Source organism: Spermophilus citellus (genome assembly GCF_964194105.1).
Source record: "Spermophilus citellus genome assembly, chromosome: 1".
NCBI classification, from domain to species: Eukaryota; Metazoa; Chordata; class Mammalia; order Rodentia; family Sciuridae; genus Spermophilus; species Spermophilus citellus.
Window position 1 is genome coordinate 161,506,077 of NC_138182.1, and position 26,743 is coordinate 161,532,819.

At 42.8% G+C, this 26,743-nt stretch overlaps 1 protein-coding gene across 2 annotated transcripts in view; it reads right to left on the reverse strand.

The window, feature by feature from the left end:
• Window positions 1–26,743, reverse strand: part of SPOCK1 (SPARC (osteonectin), cwcv and kazal like domains proteoglycan 1) — a 504,325-nt gene that overhangs the window by 269,825 nt on the left and 207,757 nt on the right. For both annotated transcript variants that reach the window (XM_081296284.1, XM_081296283.1), the window contains exon 3: window positions 13,145–13,190. In XM_081296284.1, coding sequence (XP_081152410.1) covers window positions 13,145–13,190 — 46 coding nt within the window. The remainder of the gene's footprint in view (window positions 1–13,144; window positions 13,191–26,743) is intronic.

Consider the following 26,743-nt stretch of genomic DNA (forward strand, 5'->3'; position numbering starts at 1 on the left):
TGTAATCTCAGTGGCTCAGAAGGCTGAGGCAGGAGGACGGCAAGTTCAAAGTCATCCTCAGCAACTTAGTGAGGCCCTAAGCAACTTAGTGAGACCCTGCCTCTAAAAAAGAAAAAAAAAAAAGGTCTGGGGATGTGACTCAGTGGTTAAGTGCCCCTTGGTTCAATCACCAGTATGATAGGGAGGGAATGGGTGGGGGGGGAGAGAGAGAGAGGAGAGGAGAGGAAGGGGATAGGGGGCTGTTTAGCTAAGAAAGAAAGAAAGAAATTACTCAGGATTGACCTTATTGAAAGCAAAACTCATAATTATTAGCATAATCCTGCCAACATTTATGTGGCTTATTTCCAAAAAGTGTATTTTCCCCAAGGGTATTGTTTTACAAATAATTTATCCTAGTTGAATCACAAAAAAAGAAATGTGACTTAGAATTAGGTATTCTGTGAATTTCTATTGAGGTTTTTTTTTTTATGTTGGCTTCATAACCCTTGCTTCAAAACATCTAAAATAATATTCCTATATCTATACATTATTGCAATGTGTCCAATTTTTTCTACCATGAGGATCCCTTCTTACTATTACAAAAAAGAAAAAGAAAAAGAAACTTTGTGAACTACACCTCTCCCTCACCCCTCCAAAAGTAACCATCATGCTAATGGCTCTTAGTGACAATTCTGTAACAAGATCTAAAATGAATTTGGTAATGTCTTTAGATAAAATGTGGAACTCATCAAGCACATTGGTATCTGCACACATTTGGAAATTCGAAGTGTAATTATACACGTCTGTGCAAGAAGAGTGTTTTCCACACAGATAAAGCCCACATTACACTGTGAAGCTCCGCCTAATACCACTGTATCTGCCTGAGATTCCATGTCCGCAGGGAAGAATGTGGCTATTCTCAACCACCCACTTGTCTGTGGTTGACTTGACCTCAGCATGAAGGAAAGTGACCCTACATTCAGATATCAACATCTGGCTTGGATTCTGAAATGTCTGACCCAGAGCGTCTCTGCCTGCCACTTGAATGAAAACTGAAGATCCATTGGCTTCCACTAATGTGCAGCACAGATCACTCAAATTCTCTGGTCCTTCCAGGAAAAGTCCAGAACTCCCTGTTCCCAATGCTTAACAGTTACCAGAAACAAAACAATCAGAATATTCCCTGGCAGAGGTGCAGGCCAACGAGGTTGTCAATTTTACCCATCTATCAAGCCAGACCTTTAGAGGACCATGGATTCTATATTACGGGATTCACTGATAGAACTGTACTTTGGCAGTAAGCCCTGCCCCATGCTGAGAGTTGTGGAGAAAGATCTCTGTTCCTGTCAGATGCACCCTGGCACACCCTCTCCTGAGAACCCACAGGGGAAGGCAGCTTCAGTCTAAGTGTCAGGGACACCTCTAGTTCACGTTCTTTTCACCTGGCATTAACATGGGGCTTCGGGCTTCATTCCCTGCTTCAGTTGGTAGGTAATCCTGTGTCGACTCCTGTAAGTGTACAGAAAACTCTTGTACCTGGTTTTTGACTTGTACCTTTGTTGTGGCTTGATTTAGTGTGCCTCCTTTTTCCTTATGTTCAAGGGTTACCGTCTATTCATCTTACCACTTGACGGTCACATACGCCTGTAAGTTACCTTTTGATGAATGAGGCAGCAAAGAGAAATTTAAAAAAAGAATAAATCCAGGTCAGACTATCATGCATTTGATTACAGATCTGAGAATAACTAAGTGCCATTTCAAGTAAATTCCTGCAAGAAAATGGAGCATTTCCTGAAGTGGATGCCAGAGTGAAAGGCATTGATCAACATCCTGGAGTCAGAGAGGCAAAGAGAGGGACAGGAGCAGAGAGCAGGCTGAGGACCCATGTTATGGAGGGGGTAATCCCTGGGCAAATTCAAGGCTGGAATGTCACAGTGGCTTCAGGAGCCTCAGAGGACAATTCTTCATCCGACTGGGGAATCTTCTTGAACTGGCTGACTACATCTGACATGTTCCACCTTCAGTATCTTTGGGGTGAAAGACAAGCAGGAGCGGCAAGGGCCATCTGCAGAGCTCCCACCCTCTTATGAATAGCTCCTTCTGGCCAGGCTGTCAGGCCAGATGCTGCCCCGCCATCTAGGGAACAAGAAAACCCAGCTCCACCCATTGGTGCTCTTGAGATCAAACAGGCTCCACCCAGGTTCTTAGAGCAGTGGTTGATGTTTCTAAGTCCTAACACCATATTCTGTGTAAGTTTTGCACATGTGAGGGTGCATGCATGTGGGCACACGTGTGTTTCCCTCTTCTAGAGACTAAAACAATCCATTTTAAAGTGATGTAGGAGGCCACGTGGAAACAGCAGGCACGATCCACCACTCTGCAGGACACTGGGCCTCACCATTCAGACTTGTATGCTTATTTCATGTGGCCTTAGGCCTCCTGGTCCCCGAGCATGCTCCAAACAAAAACAACTTCAGCTTAAGGTAATGTGTCCCCAGCTCTGCTAGGTGCTGCCTCCACCCCTCAGGCCACCCAGCTGCTTCAGGTCAGAGGGACCCCAAGGACTCATCAGCCTCCAGCACTTACACACACACACTGAGACAAAAGACCAGGTCTAGCCACCAAGAGCCCAAAGACACACCGACCCTGTCTGGTATTCTTTTAAATAACTGCTTGGCCAGGAATGAAGAACAAGTAGATTTCAAACATCCAAAAGCATCTTTATGCTTTAGCTACCCCTGAGACGTTAGAAGTTCTGGGAGTACCTAGCTTAGCCTTCAAGAATACCTCAGCCACGTCAGGTCATGGTTGCTCTCCAGAGAAACGGATACAAGGGGTCAAAATTCCCCATTCCTCAGGCACTGCATCAGGTCCCCCCTGCTGCTAAGGATTGGCTCAAGGAGCACTACAAGATGCCCATCAGAAACAGTCTTCAGAGATAAGTAGGTAAAGAATGAAACAGCCTGCTAAGTAATAAATTGTATGCACTTCCTATCTCTTAATAAGTGTTTCGAAGCTGCATGTGGTGATGCACTCATGTAATCCCAGCTACATGGATGGCCAAGGCAGGAGGATCACAAGTTTGAGGCGAGCCTGGGCAACTTAGTGAGACCCTGTCTCAAAATAATAATTAGAAAGGGCTGGGGATGTGGTTCAGTGATAGAGTGTCCCTGGGTTCCCTCCCCAACATGCTCACATGCAAACACACACACACACACACACACACACACACACACGCATATTTTTAAAGAGAGGCATACTATCTGCAAGGTTCTAATGAAGTAGGGCCCTCATAATAACCCCACCATGCTCCCACCTGGATCTTGTATTTACAGCTTCCAGAACTGTGAGAAATCCAAGTGTATTGTTTGTGAATTACTCAGTCATGGCTTTTTTGTCACAGTAGCCCCCACTGGCCAAAGCATTGTCACACTTCACTTCTATACTGAATTGACCACTGTCAGAACATATTTTCCATCACATCCTCCCCCTCCTGTTCACCCTCAAACATCTGCTGATCTTTAGAAGCTCCCAGGTCACTTCTAGGATTGTTTTCCTGACCTTGACCTTCACTCACTAGGGCCAAGTCTCCACTCTGCAAGCTCCTGTCAAGGTACCTCAAATGGCTGATTTTATTTCAGGTGTTTATCTCCAGGCTACATAAACCACAATCAGCACAGTCCCTACAAGGTGATCCATAAGTAATTGGTTCAATGATTAATGGATCAATTAGCTCACACTCTGAAAGGATAAGTAGATACATCCAAAAGTGCTAAGATCCTTCCAAATCTGAGTCTCCAAAACAAAACTTCAGTCCTTAATCTTATGTCATAGCTTTCTTTATCGTATTTTTAGATTAGATCAGGAGTTTTAAAGATCCCTCATGTCACAGATGCAATAAATGCCATAACTTCTGTTTTACAGATAAGGAAACTGGATCTCAGAGAAGTTAGGCACTAGCCTTGGTACACACAGCTATTCAAGGGGAGAGGTGGGAACTGGGCCTGATTTCTCTCACTGTAAAGCCTAGAGCTTCCCATCACACTATGTCTCTGCCCATCCACACTTGGTCGCTGGGACAGAGTGAACATTCCACAGGTCCTCAGCAATGCACTGCAGCATATAGTACAACTGAGGGTCTCACTCAAAACAAAACACTCCGTTTGGGTATAGAAGGAATGGGGCACACTAGGGGTTTCAGCAGTTTTCTTGGAGAGGCCCTCTCCCTCCTGGGAAAACACTTTAATCTGCTCTATGCTCTCCAAGAAGAAAAATCTAAGCAGCGATATTGATCAATTTTAAAATTCAACTGACATTTTTTTCCCCTATTGAGAATTTACCCAAACCAAAGCTGGTTCATTAAGACTCAACAAATACAGTATAATTAATTCAGGGGCTGTTCTACCTAGCAGGTGGAAGAGCAGCAAAGAGTTTTATTTTCCCCCTTTTTATAAAACACCACATTTCATGAGTTTGGGGAAAGGTAATAAACATGTCTTTAAAATGGATTTGATTGTGCTGAAAGAACCTCTTAAACACAGCAATAGAAAGCCACAGTGCCCCATAATTGCAAGGTGGATTTTATACGCTCATGATTCTCTATTACTTCATTCAAAGGGTGGAACACAACCCAGCTGGGCTTTTGTTCTAGAAACACAAGGTCCTGGGAGCTCACTGAGAAGCCACAGCAGAACACTCATAGGGCCACGCCAGCACCCTGTACCCCAGTCCATGGTGAGGAAGTGGAGCCTATGCAGTTGGGCCTGGTAGAGTTGACTGAGGCAGGAAGAAATGTAGGCAGCCTTTTGCAAACATCACATTAGTATCTACAAATGCCCTAAAAATAGGAGCCAATAGACCCACTCTACAGAAGAGAAAGTAAAGTTTAGATGAAGCAAACTACTCAAATGTAGGCAAGCTAATGCAACTGTTAAGATTTGACTTGAGCCCTTTAAACCCCTGCTCTTTCCTCCCCACCTCAAAGTGTCCCACAGGACCCTATGAGAAGAGAAATTACTTCCTACTGTGCCTACTATCTGCTGTTTATCCTAAGCCTCCCTGTATAACACCCTTCTCTTCTTGGCCAAAAGGCCCACTTAATTCTACTGGTTTTATTGAAGTTATTTATATTCACACCTCATTGGTTCAATTGTAACCTTTGAAATAAGAACATTATTCAAAGTTTTCATCTTTCCTTCGTAAGAAAACATACACAGAAACCTAGGGGGCCTGAATTGAACTATCATAGATGGCAAGGTCTCAGGAACCATTTAGTTCACCCCCTTTATTTCCAAGATGGACAGACTGAGGTCAGGAAAGTCCAGGTGATGTGCCCAAAGTTACCCATTTTAACAGTGGCAGAGCCATATCCCACTTGGGCCATCTTCCTGGGATACATCTCTCCAGGCCCAGGGGTAGATGAAAGTGTCAGTATGTTAACAATGTTTAAAAAAGCAGCCCCAACAGCAGAGCAAATGAAGACAACATAAATGTCCATCAGTGGGGGATAATTAGATAAACCATGGCATATTACGAAAATGACATAATAGGTGTCAGTCACATCTATAAGTATCTAAAGAGAAAGCACCAAAAAAACAATATTAGGTGAACTAAACAGGTTAGGGAAAGAATTATTATTTTCTACTGTAAAATGTATAATTTAGTGTAATGTACGTGGCCACACACATATATGGCATAAAAGTATCAAAACACGGATCAATGATCTGGTCACCTTTAGAAAAAAAGAAAATGGAAAAGGACCCAGGGAACATGCATGGGATTTCAATCTTGGGCTTTATTTCTCAAAAATAAGCAAACAGGCAAAAATCAGACAAAGATCAAAAAGGAATGTTTTAACTTGATCTGACATCAAAGCAGATAGTCTAAGTGAAAGCCAGTGCACACCAACATCTGAATGAACAGTTTTCCATTTCTTTTCTGCTAGAATCGAGTCAGAACATTTACAAGTCAGTCCTCCACAAACATTTTTTAAATGGTAACTATTTTAGTGTCAGGATCAAGACACAAAGGGAATGGCAGTGGGGAAGAGCCAAATCGGGCTGGCATGGGAGGCAGTCTGGAGCAGGGTGCAGGTGAACAAGAAGAGTTGGTGTAGGAAATGCATCTCTGTTATACGGAAAAAGAGTCTATAACAGGAGACACCAATCCTGCCAAATGTGAGGGAGTCAAGAGAAAATGATTAAGATGTGCCCCACAAAGCAGGCCAGCTGCTTCTGAAAATCAGGGATCAGAGAAGGTGGATGGATCCTTGAAAAAACAAATTTTTTTCAAGGTCCTAAGAATGCGAATCAGAGGCTCTTTGAGGGGTGAGGTTTAATTCCACATCTCCACATCAGAGAAATGCTACAGAATCAACATTTCTATCAGGCTTATCATATAAATTTTCCCATTCATCTAAAGAAAAAAAATACCTAAAGAACAATTCTAGAAATAAGGAATTCTGACCCCACCCCCACCCCCACCTGTAAACCTTGGCAAAACACCAACGCTGCAGTAATCCAAGGGCTCTGGTTCTGGAAACGCAGGTAGAAGAGGGGAAGAACTTTCTCCTTTTGAGTTGTAGGATTTCTACCTTCAAACAGTTCCGGGCTTTGGTCAGGATTTGAGCCTGTCAAGATGCCAGTATAATAGACTGGAAGTCAAAGGGCCAGGGTTTTCTTCTTTTCTTCTATTCAAGTGAACAGCATGAGGAACAGGGGTCCCGGGCAACACAGGCTTTATTTTAATCTGGAGATCAATTTCCACCCGCTCCTATTCTGCTCTGAAGATCCCTGGCCTCAGCTGAGGGTTAGCTGCAGATGGGCTGCCGAGAAGAATTAGAATTCTCTGTATCGTTCCAATTTTAGTATATGTGCTGCGGGAGGGGGGATAGTAGGGGATAGGAAAGGTAGCAGAATACAACAATTACTAATAGGGCATTATATAAAATTGTGGATGTGTAACCGACGTGATTCTGCAATCTGCATTTGGGGTAAAATTGGGGGTTCATAACCCACTTCAATCTAATGTATGAAATATGATATGTCAAGAGCTTTGTAATGTTGTGAACAACCAATAAAAAAAAAACTCACAAAAAAAAAGATTTTTTTTAATGGAGACCTCCTCTTCTGAGAAAACAGATAAATGAATAAAATAATTCTCTGTGTAAAAAAAAAAAAGAATTAGAATTCACTCCAGAAGAAAAAAAATCTATCATCCTTAAAGCCTATGGCTGCACACTTTCTCTAAAATCCTCATTTATGTCACTTTAAAGGAACCCTGTTTCACATCAGTTCTGAGCAACGTCTGCAGGCAGATCTCCTCATGTGGCTAGAGGGGAACGTAACACCCAAACACACTCCTTCCCAAGTGGACCAGGGCTACATCAGAGAAGCTCAGCTCATTTGCATTCCATCACTTTGGGACACCTTCATGTAATCAGAATTTCATCCTAAAGTGAGGTGGTGATTATATACATAACGTTACCTTTTATGTAGAAATTTATATATATAAGTCTTTATGTATACATATATAAATTGCCCCAAATACAACAACAGTAGCAGCAAAACACTTTTATCCAGGCCAAAAAAAAAAAAAAAAAAAAAATACTGTGGCTTAGCTTTGATTTTATTTTTCAAAAAGGACTAGTAAGAACTAGTAAGGAACTCTGAAGCAACTTGATAAAATCCATTTTGCATTTTGTTCATCCCCAAATCAATTCCCAAAGCAATACATTTTGGGGGGGGGTTGGGGGGTACGAGGGATTAAACTCAGGGGCACTTGACCACTGAGCCACAGACCCAGCCCTATTTTGTATTTTATTTAGAGAAAGGGTCTCACTGAGTCGCTTAAGGTCTCAGTTGCTGAGGCTGGCTTTGAATGTGCAATCCTTCTGCCTCAGCCTCCCAAGCTGCTGGGATTACAGGTGTGTGCCATGGTGCCCAGATTTTTTTTTTTAATGGTTCAATAAATTCTATCTCCTCCACCCAGGTCTTTTGAATAACCTTCCTCATCAAGCCCCCTCCCTAAGAGGAAGAAGAAAGAAAGGGACACCACCTCTTAATTTCACCAAGGGTGATCGTGATCAGCAAGGTTAGTTGTGCAGCACCACAGAGCCTGGTCCACAGACTGGAGGCCCAGAATGCCCAGGTCGCAGTGAAGCCAAAGAACACACCATCGCAGCTACAGGCTGTGTCACCTGTAGGAACACTTGATACCTCAGGGCTTTCTCAGTTACCCAGACTCACCGCCCTCACGCCCACCGTGCTCACTCTTGCTCCCTACCCCACCAGCCCCAGGGCTTACACACACTCCATTCCTGTACAAGATGTCTTGGGATGGGTAACTAGGAGTGTCCCGGAGAGGGGTCTTCCTCACTGCTGTGCCGTTATCCAGCACAGTGGGCTTCAACATGGAGCACAGGATAACTATTTATGGGGTGACTGTATAAATGCATCACGAGCCTGAACTCCGAAGCTGACCGATGGTGCATACCTGTAATCCCAGCAGCTGGGGAGGCTGAGACAAGAGGATCGCAAGTTCAAAGCCAGCCTCAGCAACTTAGCGAGGCCCTAAGCAACTCAGTGAGACTCTGTCTCTAAATAAAATACAAAACAGGGCTGGGGAGGTGGCTCAGTGGTTGAGCACCCCTGGGTTCAATCTCCGGTGGCAAGAAAGAAAAGGAGCCAGAACCGCTTCAGCTTTCATAACAGGAAACAGGGGAGCAGCACCACAGTGGCCCACCTAGAGCAGAACAGGCCAGCGCCAATTCAGCCCCAAGAGATTCAGAGCATCCCAACGCTGAAGCCACTAGAAGGAAACAAAGGAGAAAGAACTAAAACCTGTGTGGGAAAGGACAGGCAGGTACACAGGAGAAAATAAAAAGCATCCACTACTTGCTAAATCAGCACTTGCTACACAAATTAATGTGGTACAAATTAACTCATTTAATCTTCTCTACTATTACTTACTATTACTATTTATTACTATTTCATTTCTAGATAGAAAGATTTAGAATCAGAAAGGTTAAGCTACTTGCCCAGAATCACACAGCTAGGTACTGGCGGTCATGTTTTAAATTGATAGAGAATCCGATTCTGAACTACAAGACCTCAGACTACATTTACCAAAGTGTACCCCGCAGAACACACTATCTCCTCTGTGTAACCAGGAAGTGTATCATGTATCCACAAAAATGAAAACAGGTGGTGAAAGGCAAAGTTAAAAAATGGTAAGTTCATTGAATTTTTTCTTCTTTTGTACTTATTTATTTAGATAATTTTGGTACCAGGAATTGAACCCAGGGGTGCTTAACCACTGAGCCACATCTCCAGCCCTTTTGATTTTGAGACAGGATCTAAGTGGCTTAGAGCTTCACTAAGTTGCTGAAGCTAGTCTCAAAAACTTGCAATCCTCCTGCCTCAGCCTCGGGAATTGCTGGGATAACATTGCTGGGATCACCACACCTGGCTTAAGTGAACATTTTTACTGAAAACTTTTTTTTTCCAGAGTTTTGAGACTGCTAATGACCATGAGGAATTTGCAAGAGATGACTGAGTACATGAGTGTTCCACACTAGGGACGGGGATGAGATCCCACTTTGAGAGCAATACCCTGGTCTGAGCTCCTGGGTTGGCCTGGGGCCACTGGAAGGAGCATGTGACTAACAGGGCAATGCAGCAGAGGCTCTGGAAAACTCTGCAGCCACTCAGAACTCTGTACCTGGACCCTCCTCCTGCAGAGTCCAGTCCTGGGCCTCCCCTGCTCCTGCCTGTGCAAGACAGGAAAGGCCTCTGCAGTGGCCCAGGGCTCCCCTCACCTGTGCCCACATGCTGCTCTCAGCAGGGCGTCTTTCTTGGTGGACCTCACAAAGAAAATTTCTCATCTGAGTTAATAATTCTTCCCTTCAATTTTCTGAACTGCTGTCCATCCCTTCTGCAAGGAGATTTGGCATTAAATCATTACCAAAAAAAAAAGATAGACTTCCTTATCCTAATCTCAGAAAGAATTCGTATTTGAAAGCCTGAAGTTGATGGCTATTATATTTCACAGACAGAGCATTAATGATTCGTTTCAAGATAACAAGTTAAAGAAATTGGAGCCTCATTTTAGAGGCCAGGTAAGGCACTTTTCTTCTAACTGCTTTAGAGTCGATTACATGATGATAAGTGCAGGCTCCAGAAAACCCTGTTGTGCAAAGTTCAGTACATATCTTTAAGCAGAGAGAGCAATTACAGCCCAGCAACTACTTCTTGAATATTTTAAGTCTTCTAACTATTCACACGAACATCTAAGATAATCAGAGGCCACAGGGGCATTTCAAAGGTCAAGATAGAAAGCTGGGTTCAAAATTCTGACTACCTGTGACAGCCAGAGCCCAGGGTTCTATGGCCATGGATGACGACTTGAAGAAGTTATGTATGCAAGAGTCCTACAGGAGTGACATCAATTAGCAAGTATGTCTGAGGTTCCTAATCACAAGTATCACATCACCAAACAAAATCCTCCAAAATATTGCCTTCCTTATGTCACTCATCTGCTTAAGAACTTTCTATGGCTCCCTGTTGCTGAGAAAAGAAAGTTTAAATTTGGTAGATTGATATGGAATGACCTCCATAATCTGTCTCCAATCACTTTATGACTGCAATGCACTAAAATGCCCCATGCTGGGTCCTCCTTCTCCACCTGCCTGCCCACCCCGCTGCAGACCCACCTTTATCATGAAGCCTCTTCCACCCCCTTGTATCCCATATTTGTCCTCTGGAACTCTGAAAGTGCTTTTCAACAAGTTCTATTCCTACAAAGAATAAGATTCCCACCACAAACCCACTACATTTGAGTCTCTTTTCAGTTTAGGAGGGGAAAAGGACTTCTCTCTGCTGCTGACAACTTGCACTGAATCTCAGCAATTCTCCTATTTTCTGGAAGATGAAATGCTCTGCATCTTCCACGCCTGTGGTTTATATTTCACCCAGTCGTGTCAGCCCTGATAGAGTGACCTCCCATTTTTATTGAGCAGCCCACAGTGTAATGGATGACATCTGCTAGGGCTGATATTTTAAGTGAAGGCTATTCTCAGCTCGGCCTGCTCTCCCCAGGGCTCTGTATAGAAATAGCCAACAGCGGCTACACCTCAGGTACGAAATGGGGATACTCACGAAGGCCCTCTACCAACCCCATAAAGCCATGAGATTTTTCTGGAAGGATTCATCTGAGCAGACCCAGTTTTTAAGCCTGCAAGCTCAAAAAAGCAAGCAGGGGATGGACCATCACTTCTAGGAGAGAAAAATCCTTGTTTGCATCTTTTTCCTAAGCAAATGTAAATATCGGGTTGTTTGGGGTGCTTAAAGTTTCTGTGTGACCCCCTGTGCCCACAGAAGTAATCATTTATACTCCCAGTAATGAAATGATACCCACCTTTCATGTACTCCCTTCTTCTATGTACATTAGAGAAAATAAAAATGTCTGTCCTGGTCAGGGTTCTATACTTGTTTGCAATCCGGGGAGAAGAGTACATCTGACAGCTATTTGATCCTTGTAGGACAAGAACCTATTTCTGGTTCTTAACTTAAAAAAAAAAAAATCAATTCACTGTAACCATCAGTCGAGTTGCCTTTGTGAGCAAAAGCCTGCTAGGGACATCTGTAGAAGGGCTCATTTATCAGACAGGGACAGGGAATTTGGAATTTGTGGCTCAGCATCTATGAATATTCTTCAAAAACCAAGTTTTATCCTTTTAAAGAAACTTCTCCAATTTTGATCATTTTTCATGGGAAATCCCTAAACTAAATTACTAATACCTTCATACACATCAGGGTGAATGATTGAGATGTTTCAGTCATGGTTAGATCTGGAAAGCAGTGAGGCCTGGCAGCCCAGGGCATGGAGAACCCAGACAGCCTAGAAAGCAAAGTCTTCCTGTACACCCACCTTCACACCCCTAGAGTCCCCACCTGCCGAGTCCCATGCTGCTTCTCCCACCCATTAACATATCCCACCCACTGCAATTGACCTGCTCCTCTCTCCCTGCTCCTCCTTGCTGAGCTCTCCTGGGGTAGGCACCTCAGCTTCTTTGCTCTCTCCTCAGTATCTTGGTGACTTGTACAACCAGGGTGAGCTCAGTAAAGATCTGAGAGGGATGGGATGGTCGAATGCATGCACGAATGCACAAACTATTGCACTCCTTCAAGGCATAAGTCAAAAGCACGTATGAAAATTTTAATACTAGTTCTGTTGGTAGGAAAGCCAGAGTCCAGAGTGAGTGGTCAATTAAAGTGACAAAGCAGAGGGCAGAAAAGGGGACTCCACACCGATGACATGTCAATACCTCCCTTCAAATTGACCGCGCCGTCCCATTTAGTACTCAAGCCACACACTAAAGCTGATTCTCAGAAGCATGGGCCCTCGGAGACATGGGAGGCAATATCTTCCTCTGAGTCTCAGCGTCACGGCAGGAATGTACTTCAAGTGCAACCTACCATCATTTTCAGCAGCAGGGGCTGTGTTAAGAGCAGCCCCACATGGAAGGATGGGAGCAGGGACCTGATTCATGGCAGGTCCTTGTTGTGTCTTAAATAACTCACATGAGGATGTGGTTAGTGATTTACAACAGTCATCAAGCTACTATTCTATGCCTGATGGGGTGTATGAAAAGAGCCCTCTGAGGACCCAGTGAAACCCAAATGGTCAGTCATTGCAGAAACAGATTTCTATTTAGAAACCATGAAGTAGGTACTTAACAAATGAAGTATCAGTGCCTTTGAAAACCTCCAGGATCAACATTTTCCTAAGAAAGTTTCATTTTTATGGCTCATGTGAATTGAAGAACATTTCTAGGAATGGGTTCTAGGGCTAAAAGCACTAGATTCAGCCCATGATTCACCAGCTCAGTCTGATAATCAGTCCACTATTTTTGTTATTCTAAACAAAACTAATCAATGACTGTACTGGTCAATTCAATTTAAAAAAAAAGTCTAAATTTGTCCTAGACATAACCTTAAATAACCACCTTGATAAAATAATTGTTATTACCCTACTCAATTCGGTCCCCCAAATCAATAAAACAAGACAGCTAGCTGGCCTTTGTGAGCATTAACTCAGCACACGAGGAAGGAAAAGACAGTATTTCTCATAGACTATACACAGCAAGACATGTTGTATTCCTTACCTTGGTCAAAGGGCTTGTTGGGATTCCAGTTTCTGAAATAATCATCCTAAAAGGAAAAAAATAGAAAACCAAGGTCAGGTTTCAGGAAGCTTCTCACAGAACTGCATAAACACTTGTCCTTCTCCCCATTTTCCAAAACACAAAGGAAAACACAACTTGGAAGTCTTTCCCTAAATAGGCATTAATGTCCAATCAAAAATAACAATTGACTTTTCAAATTCTTATATTTTATACTGTTTGCATTAAACACTTAAAATAGCAAAAACATTCCAGTCTAAAATGGAAACAGCACTGCTCTTCTTGGTTTGACACATAAACCCAGACACCTTCTATGAGCGAGGTGCATTTGCTATCAAGTATACCACAGGTGCTGCCTGGCTGCTCTCACTTATGATTAAGCCTCTGGGTTTTTAACAGCTGATAATTCAACTGTCAACATTTCTTTTACATAGAGGCATGTATCTTGCAGTGCAGTTTCAGCTTTCCAACACTCACAAAACCTACACAGAGGGCCATTCAAACGTTAGAATTAAGCAAAGCACACATTCAGCTTAATACCATTTGTTCTGGGCATGCAAGGATGAAAAAATGAAAGGCCAGTCAATCTAGTCTATTCATAACCACGTCTGTCTTGCACATAGTTTGCATCAATTTATTCTCCAAGGCTGGGCACTTTGTTACTTTGAAATTGTAAGAGCTAGGTCACTCACTGCTTTAGAGTTATATTAATCCCTTACCCACATTTTTTTTTTTTTTTTTTTTGGTACTGGGGATTGAACTCAGGGGCACTCGACAACTGAGCCACATCCCCAACCCTATTTTGTATTTTATTTAGAGATAGGGTCCCACTGAATTGCTTAGGGCCTTGCTAAGTTAATGAGGTTGGCTTAGATCCTCCTGCCCCAGTTTCCTGAGCCACTGAGATTATAGGTGTGTGCCACCACACCTGGCTTCTTCCCCAGTTCTAATAACCCTTCCCTTCAGATAGCCACTCACTTGGTCCTTCCCCTCCATACTTCTTGGTCCCACTGTTCCCCAGTACATCACTGTCAACAAAACTGAATAGTTTGCCAGGAGAAGAGATGTCACTCCTTTCTATCGACCTCAGACTGCCTCTAAGACCTCGGCCGCTTTCTTGTTAATATCCAGCTTATTTGCTCTGTTTTTGGCAGATGCCTTGCATGCTTCAGATACTTTCAAAAAGATTTTCAAAATAAGGCCTCAATTTCTCTTCCAGAGAAGTTAATTTACATCAAAGTACACAATTAGTTTAAATTATTGTCCAGACTGTCTCCTGCTGCAGTTTATCTCCAACAAAATCTCCTGTGAATTTTATCAGCCTCTGTGTTGTTCAATTACCTGGCTTTATTAGATCCTCGTTGAGTTCACCTAAGCCTTTAAATAGATTTTAGGAAACTGGATTTAGAGTAAAATCAGAACATATTGCTTCTTGGCCAGTGACTCCATCTTCCAGAGCATGAATAAACATGAACGGGTTCCTCTGGATCCTGGAGATGCAGCATTAAACTATTTTGAACTCCAAGGAATTGGCCCACTTTGCTCTGGCTTTAATTTTCTGGCATAACTGACCTCCTCACCCAACTGGTTAGGGAGTCTCCAAGATCTACACCATGAAATATCACTGAGAAAGTTTAAAACAATCTCTCTTCAACATCTCCCTCCACTTTTTATTTCTTTTTATTTTGAAATTCTGCTAAAACTGGACAACCAGAATCAAATTATTTTAACTTAAGGACTGAATGGTGGGTAAGAAATTTAGAACCTGATGTCTGGGTCTGACGCCAGTGTACTCTTACCTGACACAACCCTCTTACCAATGGATGGTACTGTTCACCAGGGTAAGAGAAGAAAGAACTCAAAATGAACTTGTTCTTACCACTGGAGGGAAAAAAGTAACACTCTGTCCATCCTTCCAACTGCAGTTTATCAATGCTCTGTCCACACACAGGGGACAGTGCATGTCTAATGGCAATGTGACAGCTTACAAAACCTTTTCTACTTGAGTATGCTGTACTGATACATAGAAGCCCTTGGAAGCTTGGGATGTGAGTCTGACAGGGAAGGGCTGGAGCCAAAGACCAGTCCCTCTGCTTCAATTTCACATGTCACATTCTCTTTGATGTCAAAGAAAGGTTGGAGCAAGTCTCAAGAACTGAATATTCTCTAATCATCCCAACACACTCCATAACTGGGAGGAAATATGTTTCTGGACCTTGTCACTTTCCCAGGTTAACTACGATTGTCATTTTATACATTTCTTGGGGAAAACCATGGGTTTAAATGTATACCCTCTTAAAGCAGATATTTGCATTAGAATATTTAAAACCCACTGAAAATGTAATAACACTGCCTAATTACTGTCAAAATGTGAAAGAACACCTTGAGTTAAAACTCATTATGCAAAATAAGCCCTTCAAACAGTCCCCTGCCCAGCAAGGCCAAACAGGGAAGGAAACTTATTTCCCACATCTGATTGCTTCTGCTCTGCCTCAAGAAAGGAGATTGCCAAAGCAAAAACCAGTAAGCCAGAAGCGGGTGAAATCTTAGGTGTCACGGCTTTGGCTGCAGGTGATAGAAAAGCCCCATCAGGGGTCAAGATCTTGAGTACGTGTAAATATTCTATGCACCAGAGCCCACTTGGGGGATGGTCAATGACCATGGGGGAGGGGACTCTGCAGTCACTGCTGCTGTCAAGGTCACAGTATAAGCCATGGAGGCACACGTGATCACCCTTCCACACACAGTAGCCACACAGTGAGTTCACACAGGCTGGGGCTGCTTTAGATTAATTCCGTGAATCTGGGAGAATTGCTGGTAAGGCAATATCAAACCTATGTGCAAAAACCTTCAAATAACAGAAGGCATCTCCCAGAGTTTCACCTCCTGACAATTTGCTAATCCTTGTGCCCTGCCTAAAAATGGAGTCTCCCAGGACATAAAGACAGCTGTATGTGGTCTTGAACCAATGCTCTACCAGTACCACAGCTAGTCACTTCTCCAGGGCCTATGACCCAGGAGACATAAGCCAAGCTTTTATCTTACTTTCTAACTTAATTAAAATATACAGGATATATGTGCTATTGCCAGTTCTTTGGTTTCCACCCCGGGAGACAGTGTGCTTGTCCCCACACACCTAGCCCTACATTATCTGAAAGTGTGTTCTTGTAGCCTGGACCTCAAAGTCTAGTCCAGATGTCAGCAAGGTCCAGGACTTTAAGAGCTCTTATCTCTGACCTCCCTCATGGCCCATGAAAGTTGCAGCCTATTGAAATTCAGACTTTGGTGAAAGGCGTATTGGGTAGATGAAACTTGTCAGATGAAATGTGTCTGAGTTGGCCTCTTGACTGGTAATTTTATCACCTAGTGATGAAGCTTTTTTTTTTTTTTAAATAAACATGCAGAGACCACAGCAACAGTTGACTAAAACATAAACCTTGCTATAAAGATGCATATCTAAATATAGCCATTTATTAAATTGAATAACTCCCATTAATGTATTATACTGGTTTAGCGATGAAGGATGGCAGTGTTACTTCCCATCTATATTTTATGGTCCACGTTGCAGAACATAATTGTGTCAGGCCTCCACTGGACAAAGTGGAGAACAGTTTGCTCTAAATTCTAACTAATCCATAGGAGGAAAGGCCGATTCCATTCCACTAGAACATTTTATAATTGAAACTCATCCAACTCTTTTTTTTAGGGACTGATAAAAATACAGAAGAATCTATTAATTTAAACAGAGACTCAAACTTGAGCACACTGATGGATGTCCAAAATCATGAAGTATTCCAGGGCAGTAGGAAAATAATCCTAAAAAGTCAGCACAAAGATCATAGCAAGAAAGTGCTGAATCATTACAGGTCTAGGTGAGGATGAAGGAAGGAGGTAGAGTTAAGGGTAGAAGAATTAGAAGCTGGTAGTGACCCTTGCTACTATTATTTCGTTACCCTCTACAGCTGATTGACATAGATAAAACAATATTTCTCCATTCATATCACTAACTAAATATCACATTATGATAAGGATGGAGCTTACAAAATTTTTGGCTCCCAGTAGCTGGTACAAAGGAATTAACTCTGGGTTTTCAACTACTTTAGAGATATTCTGTTCTGATCAGCATCCATGAGAAAGAAAAAAAGTATGTATACATATATGTGTGTATACATATATATATATACTGCATATATAACCCTACAAATTACATATAATAGACATTGGTAAAGACATGTCTACTAATAGTTAATAGGAGTAGCGTAGATGATGTAACACACACAGAGTTGGCTTTCTGTATCCGTAGATTCAACTGACGAGGATCAAAATGATTTGAAAGAAAAATGTGTCTGTCTTGAATATGTATAGGCTTTTTTGTTATTATTCCTTAACTAATATAGTTTAACAACTATACCTTTAGTTTTACATTTTCATAATACATTTATATTGTATTAGGTGAGTCATCTCAGGATGATTTAAAGTATATGTGGAAGATGGAGCAAGTTACATGCAAATGCTACACTATTTTATATAAGGGACTTGAGAATCTGCAGATATTGGTATCCTCAGGGGTCCTGGAACCAATATCCCAAAGATATTAAGGGATGACAGTACATGCCAAGAACATCCCATTCTATAATGCATCTTCTAATGTAATCTTTAAGTGTGCCTAACACAAAATGACGCCAAAATACTCCTGCTATAATATGGGTACTTAAGTCTTTTGATCAGGGATGATCATAAGCAATGGGAAAGTCTATGGTTACAGCCCATTTAGAATGGGAATGTGAATTTCCTTTCCTTGTGCCAAGCCCAAAAATGGCTGATGCAATTTAGCTCAAATATTCCCCAGGGATTTGCCTTTCAAGCGGCGCCTATCTCAGCTCCAAAGAACGTCAAAGCCAACTCAGAGCAAGAGCTGGGGGGCAGAAACAAACACAAGCCACTCTGGAAACCCAACTGCTTTGGCTGCTGATTATGAGGATGAGGGTATAATTTATTATATACCACAGCTTCAGATGCCACAGATCAAAGGCATTTAGCTCACATGAAACAGATAATTTCTCCCTCATACATATTTTAGCTAAACCGTTTGAACCCTGCAGTTCCATCAGAAGATTACCTGAGATAATACAAATTACCAGCCTAGAAAGTGAATGGGAGCTGGGGTGAGCCACGCAGCCCTGAAAAGAAGGAAGCCAGGTACAGCAAGGCATGGCAGCCACTGTGGGGTCACCTGTGGGCCCACTGCAAGGAAATACCAACAGGAGAAGCCCTGCCGCTACAAGGTCAAGGGGACTAAGGCCAGGTTTGCAGATCCCAGATGAAGGCTGACTTTGCTACACAAAACCCAAAACTTTCAGAAAGAAATCAATTAAGGGACTGTAGCCAAATTGTTCTCAAGGGGATTCAGTGCAAACTAGTTCATTTTTCAAACTGCTTGACTGGAGAAAAAAGGAAGATGGGCTGGGTGGTGGGTGAGAAGAATCCCTACAATGACAACAGAAGTCACTAGCAAAGTGATATTTTCAGACAATGCTATGTAAGGGTACCCACTATATAATGCAATGTTTCATTGTCATTTAATTTTTGTGCAATGGAAATCCCTGCTAATCAAGCTACTGTGAGGTACAAAACACTTTGTTCACTGAAAAAGAAGTTAGTTACCCATACAGTCACCTTACCTCTCTACGTCCATTCACACCTCTGGACAAGCAGTGTGCTCTCTGTGTACTTCAGGCAGGCCTGTCCCTCCCTGTCCCTGGAGAAGGCCCCAGTGGGAATTCTTCTGAATGAAACAGCCCAGTCACCTGGCCCATCTTGGACAGTGATTTGAGGACTCTCAGACACCACCCATGAGACCCCTGTCCACCAGGAACTAGGAGCTATGTGCACTATAGTCCTTCCCTGTGCACATATTACCCCCACACCTGGCTAGTCTGCTGAGCAGGGCCATCCTTTACTTACCTTCATATTCCCTAAGGCATCACTCAACAGCACTTGATAAATCCCTGCTGAACTGCATCAAATGGTAAGGAAGCTGTTTCAGCTCCCGTAACATCTCTGCAATCCCTGTGAAATTCCCATAACTGCTGCTGGTGTGTGTAAGCACAGGTGGGTGTATGTTTATACACACACGCTAAATCACTTTCACCCTAAATAGAGCAATTCTTTGATAAATTGATCTGACATTTGGTGTAAAGTCCTGCAGGCCTTAGACAAAATGATTTAGAAAATAACAATGTCAGTTGCTCTGCTCTTTCAATAAATAACCCACCAGTAAAACACAGATAATAACTGACAATCATACTTGTACTGTAACTAATGAGAAAAGATAAAGCAGCAAACGGACCGTTTATATGCATTTGATAAATTGCATCTCCTGGATATACCAATGAAAGACAAATGTGTGTGATACCGGTTCACTGAACAAAAACAAATATTTACCACCAAGATTTAGGATGCAGGATAAAATTTACATGTCATTTGGCAACTACTTTGATGCTATGTCTACATACAGTGGAAAAGTCAAAAACCTACCTCAACTTCCTGAGCACGAAAGCATTATGAATGAGAAAAAAAAATAAAAGAATCACATCAAACAATAGGAAAGAATGTATACAATTTTGATAATTGCATTAAAATTTCAAATTCTCATAACATTAGAAAGGTCATAGCTAGATACGTTCTCTTAAGTTACCTACCATCATTCCTTTGCAAAGGTCCCATCATTCATGAAGTTCACGGGAAAGGACTAGAAGTTATGGGGTAGAATAACCAAAATGGGAGAAATCTGAGTGTGTTCGGTGATCGGTGATCTACGCACTATTACAAAAGGACTAGCAAAATCATGATGAAATCCAAACATCCAGCCCTGGTGGTCATCTGCAGGAATTTCAATGGGCCTGTGACATCCGTCCAGAGGGCAAAATTCAATTAAAGAAAAAATATCAAGATAACATTAGGGACCAAGAGTAATAGACCTTTTACATTCCTGCAAAGAAATTGTTTTGCCTTGCAGCATCAAAATATCTTGGAGGTGGGCTCAGACCTAAGAAAAACATGAATTTATGGTCTTAGGACGTATGTGAAATGAATAGGATTGGTATGACCCCTCCAGCTGATTAAAGGACTAGTGCCATCACAAGGAGCTTTCCCTGCTTGGGGACTTTTTGTCAGCCCATGTAAGCCAACGTGAAGGGAAGTGACTCACTAACTTGCTCTTTTCCCAAATAGAAAAAAAGTTAAGCCTGAACAAGGTTTCTTCTTAAAGCTCTGCTTTGCATTTGGGATTTTCTTCTGGGGATATAAATGGGCACAGGATGCTCCATATGTACTCTGACCAAGACAAGCATGTCTTTGCAGACTCAAAAATACCAATACCTTTCATTGTATTAGCAAAATTATCAACTTGTCTGAGCTAACCAAGGGCAATCTTCTCAGTATCTTGGAAGAAGAGAAGAGGTTAAGGAAAAGGAAATACTAGAAACAGGACAGGCTTTGAAGCAGATGACGGTTCAACTTCCAGCTCTAGCACTCACCCACTGTGTGGCCTTGCACAACCCACTTGGCTTCTCAGAGTCCATTTCCTTATCCATAAAACAAGCCACTTGACAAAACCACCCTAAGATATCATCTCACTCCAGTAAGATTGGCAGCCATTGGGAAGTCAAACAACAACAAGTGCTGGCGAGGATGTGGGGAAAAGGGTACACTTGTACATTGCTGGTGGGACTGCAAATTGGTGCAGCCAATTTGGAAAGCAGTATGGAGATTTCTTGGAAAGCTGGGAATGGAACCACCATTTGACCCAGCTATTCCCCTTCTCGGTCTATTCCCTAAAGACCTAAAAAGAGCATACTACAGGGACACTGCTACATCGATGTTCATAGCAGCACAATTCACAATAGCAAGACTGTGGAACCAACCCAGATGCCCTTCAATAGATGAATGGGTAAAAAAAATGTGGCATTTATACACAATGGAGTATTATTCTGCATTAAAAAATGAATCATAGAATTTGCAGGGAAATGGATGGCATTAGAGCAGATTATGCTAAGTGAAGCCAGCCAATCCCTAAAAAACAAATGCCAAATGTCTTCTTTGATATAAGGCGAGTAACTAAGAACAGAGTAGGGACGAAGAGCATGAGAAGAAGATTAACATTAAACAGGGATGAGAGGTGGGAGGGAAAGGGAGAGAGAAGGAAAATTGCATGGAAATGGAAGGAGACCCTCAGGGTTATACAAAATTACATACAAGAGGAAGTGAGGGGAAAGGGAAAAAAATACAAGGGGGAGAAATGAATTACAGTAGAGGGGGTAGAGAGAGAAGAGGGGAGGGGAGGGGGGATAGTAGAGGATAGGAAAGGCATCAGAATACAACAGACACTAGTATGGCAATATGTAAATCAATGGATGTGTAACCGATGTGATTCTGCAATCTGTATACGGGGTAAAAATGGGAGTTCATAACCCACTTGAATCAAAGTGTGAAATATGATATATCAAGAACTATGTAATGTTTTGAACAACCAACAATAAAAAATTTTTTAAAAAGCCACTTGAACCTACCTTGAAGGATGATCTCAAAGATTCACAATCATATACAAAGTGCCCAGTATATTATCTGGCACATAAAATTAATAAATAAAAGCAATCATTACCATAGGTACTTGTATGACTGCACATATGTACAACACTACATCACGTACAACCAGAGAATTGAAACATTGTTTTCTGCAATTGTGTACAATGAATTGAAATGCATTCTGCTGTCATATAGACCTAATTTAAATTAATTGATTGATTGATTAATTAAACAAACAAAAAGCAATGTTCACATTCATCTCCAGAGGTTTATGTTAGTGGGACATCCCAGGTACATAAGGAAACTTGGGTTTGTGAAAATAATGATATGTTTAAAATTTCAGTAATGTGACTTCTTATACATTTGAATGTTATCAATTAGGCCCAAGTGAAGGGAGACCAATTGCAACTGGAAAAATAATTATGAAATATTTTAAGTGCATGTAATTTTATTAGTCTCACATATGAGGAGTGCTTGAGAAAAAAATTCAGTGAAATATGAAGACTCAAGCAGGCATGATTCTGTTTAAAGTCCAGATTCCCACTCTCTTAATTTCAGTGACCCCCATCTATTAAATGGACCTGTCTATAATACTCACCATCGGGCTCTTTTGTTCATCAAAAGTGTGGTGTTTGGACCACTGTAAGGTATTAGATATCATATAAACAAATTAAAGTTTCAAATACGATTAACTGCAGCCTGATAAGGAAATGACCCCGAACAGGCCAAATTTCTGTGTAATCATCAATTTACACTGAAAACAGATGGGGGAACCCTGAAAGGGTCCATCTCGCTGGCACACCAAACAAGGCCCTTGCCATCTTGTATCATGTAAAGCTTTGTTTCCCAGAAAGTACAAGTTGCACTGGCCTGAGGCCCAGCCTTGTCCAAGTATCACAGATTCCAAATTAACTAGGTCCAGCCATCTTTCTGAGAATGTCCCCTACCCCCACCCCCAGAGCTGGCAGGCCTCCATGAGCAAGGCAGATGCTGCCTTTTAGAAAACTAAACATGAGCTAGGAATGGATCCCTCACTCTTTCCTCCCTACTCATTCTCTCTGGGAGGCACCAATCTCAGGGGCTGGCAAAGGATGTGTTGGTTGATGACTGAGGCAACAGAGGAACTTGACATCATTCCCCTGTTTAAAATATCAGCGCAACTTCCAGGCTCGTGACAACCCACTAGCTCCACTTGTAGAACCTCCCCAAGACTTAAACCCTGCAAAGCCTTACTATCTCCCTGGGGGCATGCTCCCACACTCTCAATTTTCAAAACTCTGCCCCTTCTGCCCCATTCTGTGCCTGAAAGAGGCTTCCTCACCCCTCCTTGATTAACGTGTACTGTTCTACAGAACCCCAGTTTAGACACTGCTTCCTGTGGAAAGCTCCACCTTGTCCCTAATCCCTCTGCACCTGACTAAATGATCTGTGCCCCTATGCTGCCCCCTACCAAGTGCTGAGTGCTGAAATACCCACATAACCATAGCTGGCTACTCTTCTGTGGCTTGGCTCCATGGGTGGAAATGCCCAGGGCCAGGGCTGGGTGGCCTCCCCACAGAACCTCAGCACCTAGGGCAATTTTTATTCTTAACAAGTGCATGCAAACATCTACTGAATAAGCACAGGCAACTCAGCCTGGCTTTTTACGTCAGTATCTTTGGTTGTCATTCCCTAATTTCTTTCCCTTTAACTAAAGACCATAGGCTCTGTGCCTGGAGTTTTCTGAGGAAGGTAAAATAACAACATAAACCTGGGGGACCAGTGGAAATGATGTCAGAAGGGTTCAGCAGGATAGGTCAGGTTACACACGAGGTGTATAGAGGAATATCTACTTGATATCCTCACCCCACTGATGCCCCAAGTCACCCAAGGAACATGCACACTTTAAATCTTGGTTTACCAGAGCTAAACTAAAATCGGATGCAAGAATTTAGCACCTGCATCCAATGGAAGTACAAATCCAAAAAAATGAATTCCAATTAAAAAAAAACAGTAACAGTAATATTAATAATTATCACTACAATAATAGCAGCTACCACTTAGTGGTTGGAATCTGTTTGCCCCAATGCTGATTTGTGTTTTATTTAACCATTGCAATAACTACCTGAGTAGAGCACAAATCACCACCCCTGCATCATCATTGGGGAAACCGAAGCTTAGATGAAAATCACACAGCAAGTGAGAAGCAGAACCAGGATTTGAGCTCCAATTTTGCTAGGCTTTAAAGATGATGTTTTCCCCACTACACACCCTGCCTCGATGGCACCATGTGAAGGGAGGGGCTGTGAGGCATGTGAAGACTGGAGACCCTAGAGAGAGGGCTACCACACAGAGATGGACTATGATGCTTACAGGAGACATCAAGAGATGGGAGAGATGAGCGCCCAGACCAGAGTCCTCCCGCAAAAGACTTAATACCACTGTTGGGATCTTAGTCAATCTGAAGCCTCAGCTTTTCCATATGAGAAATGGGAGAATGGAAACACCTGCCTCACCAAGTCTCTGTGAAACTGGACGGAAAGTCCATCTGTTGTTCTGACCCAGGAAAGCAGGAAGGATGCTCTGACTTCCCAATCCACACTTACCCCAGGCCCAGCCTCACTAAGATGGCTCCCCTGGCAGAAAGATGGCCTTCAGGACCAAGGACAGCAGCCTTGATAGCTGGCCTCCAGAGGTGTAATGGAGTCCCTTGGACTGAGTGCTACCTCAAACCTGTCTGCCGCTGGCCCTCCCAGAAGCCCAGTTCAAAGTGACACACCCAACACTGACATCAAAGTACTGAACAAGGAATGGCAGCCTGGGCACCAAGTCTCTCTGGAAATCTACAACCATAGCCTCAGCACGAAATTTCCATTAGCTGCATAGCTCTGGCTACCACCACAGCTCCCAACCCTAATGTTCAACCCCTTCTCTTCCAAGGAACATCCCCAAAGGGCTGCAATAAATATTCCCTTCATAATATCCTAGAACTGTCCCAGCACCACTCTGCCAATGATCTTCTACATCCTGAGGCCCCAGACTTCAGACCACTTATGGAACAGATGCTCCTTAACAAAGACCCCAAAATAAAAACCTTAATAAAGAACCCGGCAGTATGTAAAAATGTGATGTGTAACCGATGTGATTCTGCAATCTGTATTTGGGGTAAAAATGGGAGTTCATAACCCACTTGATTCTAATGTATGAAATATGATTTGTCAAGAGCTTTGTAATGTTGTGAACATCCAATAAAAAAAAAAAAAAAAGAACCCGGGTCTTTTGTCCACTCCAAACTCACAGTGGTGGTCAGGATTTGAAGGCTCTTGTGTGAAATCTGCAATTTCTGAGTCAACATTTCCCCATGATGAGGGGTAACCAGAGTAAGCAAGCCTGCCAAAAATGGGCCCACCTGCCCCAACCCGCCTGCCTCTGCAGTTACCAGCAGGTTTCCATGGAGGAGGGTGGGCACCCTCTTGCTGAGGTACTACCAGGGCTAAAATCAGGGTTTGGCACATGGGTACGAGAGTTTCCTGAGACTTACTGAAGATTTTACCCATATTCTCAAAGTCTGCTGGGCCCAAGAAAACCTGGATCCTAGAGACCTGAGCCACACTGCCTGTCTCCCAATAAGCTTTGATGGAACTTTGTAGTGAATTGTCTCTCAATCCCAGAACTCCCCCCAAATAAGCCTGATATACTCAGAAGATGTAGAGAGATGACCACAGGCACTTCAGCCAGGCTCCTCCCCTAAGAACTAGCTCACCTGGCTGTGGGACATAAAGATACCATACTTTTTGTCATAGGAACAAGACGGAACTGTAAGAGAATCATCCTTACACCAAGAGCAATATGCTGGGTCCCCCAGTAGGAGTCTACTCTATGGACATATAGCTGTCTTGTCACCCTCCAGGCACATTTCCATGATCCAGGCATGCTCACTGCAAGACTGGGGCACCCACAGAGGCAGAGTAAAGTTAGAAAGAACCCAGGGCTGGAGACTCAACACCTGCATTCTTGATGAGACAACCAGACTGAATCTACAGGCACTGGGAAGCTATTGGAGGACTTTACTGGAGAATGATTCATTAAAATTGATATCTTCCGAAATATTCTCATCCCTGTGTGGGGAGAGATTAGAGGGAGCCCAAGTAAAAACAAGAGTCCCAATGAAAAAGTTCATTGTACAAGTTTACCATCATCATGCTGAATAACAACCAACCCATACTTAATGCAGCCCACAGTGTCTACCTAGCAGATAGGAAACTGGACATGCAAGTAGATAAAGCAGAGCAGTACCTTATAAATGTGGTCATTTAAAAAAAAAAAGATCAAAGGAGAAAGCCACCAATCACTTCAGGGAGACAGGGCAGACCCTACTGAGAAAGAGGCATCAAGCTGGGTCTTGAAGGACAGAAGTGCATTCCAGGGAAGGAGCACACAGCGGGGCAGAAGCAACCATTGCAGATAGGCACCCAGAACAGACCAGCATGTGCAGTCTTTGCAGCAAGTGCCCTCAGCTCCTGAATGAGGCAGCAACACCTGAGCCCAGGTGCCATGATGGAGAAGAGACAGCAGGAGACACAAAGGTCCCTTCACCTCTCAGTCTACCCTCTGTTCTGAGACTAGCAAGCTCTGTTGCTACTGGGACTGGTTTGGAGGGGCACATGATGATACTCATAATCTGCCAATTTAGCTGAAAGGTTAAGCAATGGCATCGTGTCTAGAAGAACATATTGACCCATGGCATGCCACTCCAGGGACCAGAGCAAGCCCGCAGCCTGTCCTGTCCATCCCATCAGCAAGAATCCCCATGCCACCTGCTAAGAGCATGTGGGCATCATTATGAAACACAATTAGAACTGACTGGCCTGGCTGTCTGCTCTCCCTCCTCCTGAGAAGACATATTGACAGCTTGCTCCACCTTCTCTTCATTAAGTAATTAAGCGAGGTTCCCACTGAGGATGAGCTTCTGGTGAATAAGGACCATGTCATGTGACCCCACTCTGAAAGATAGGA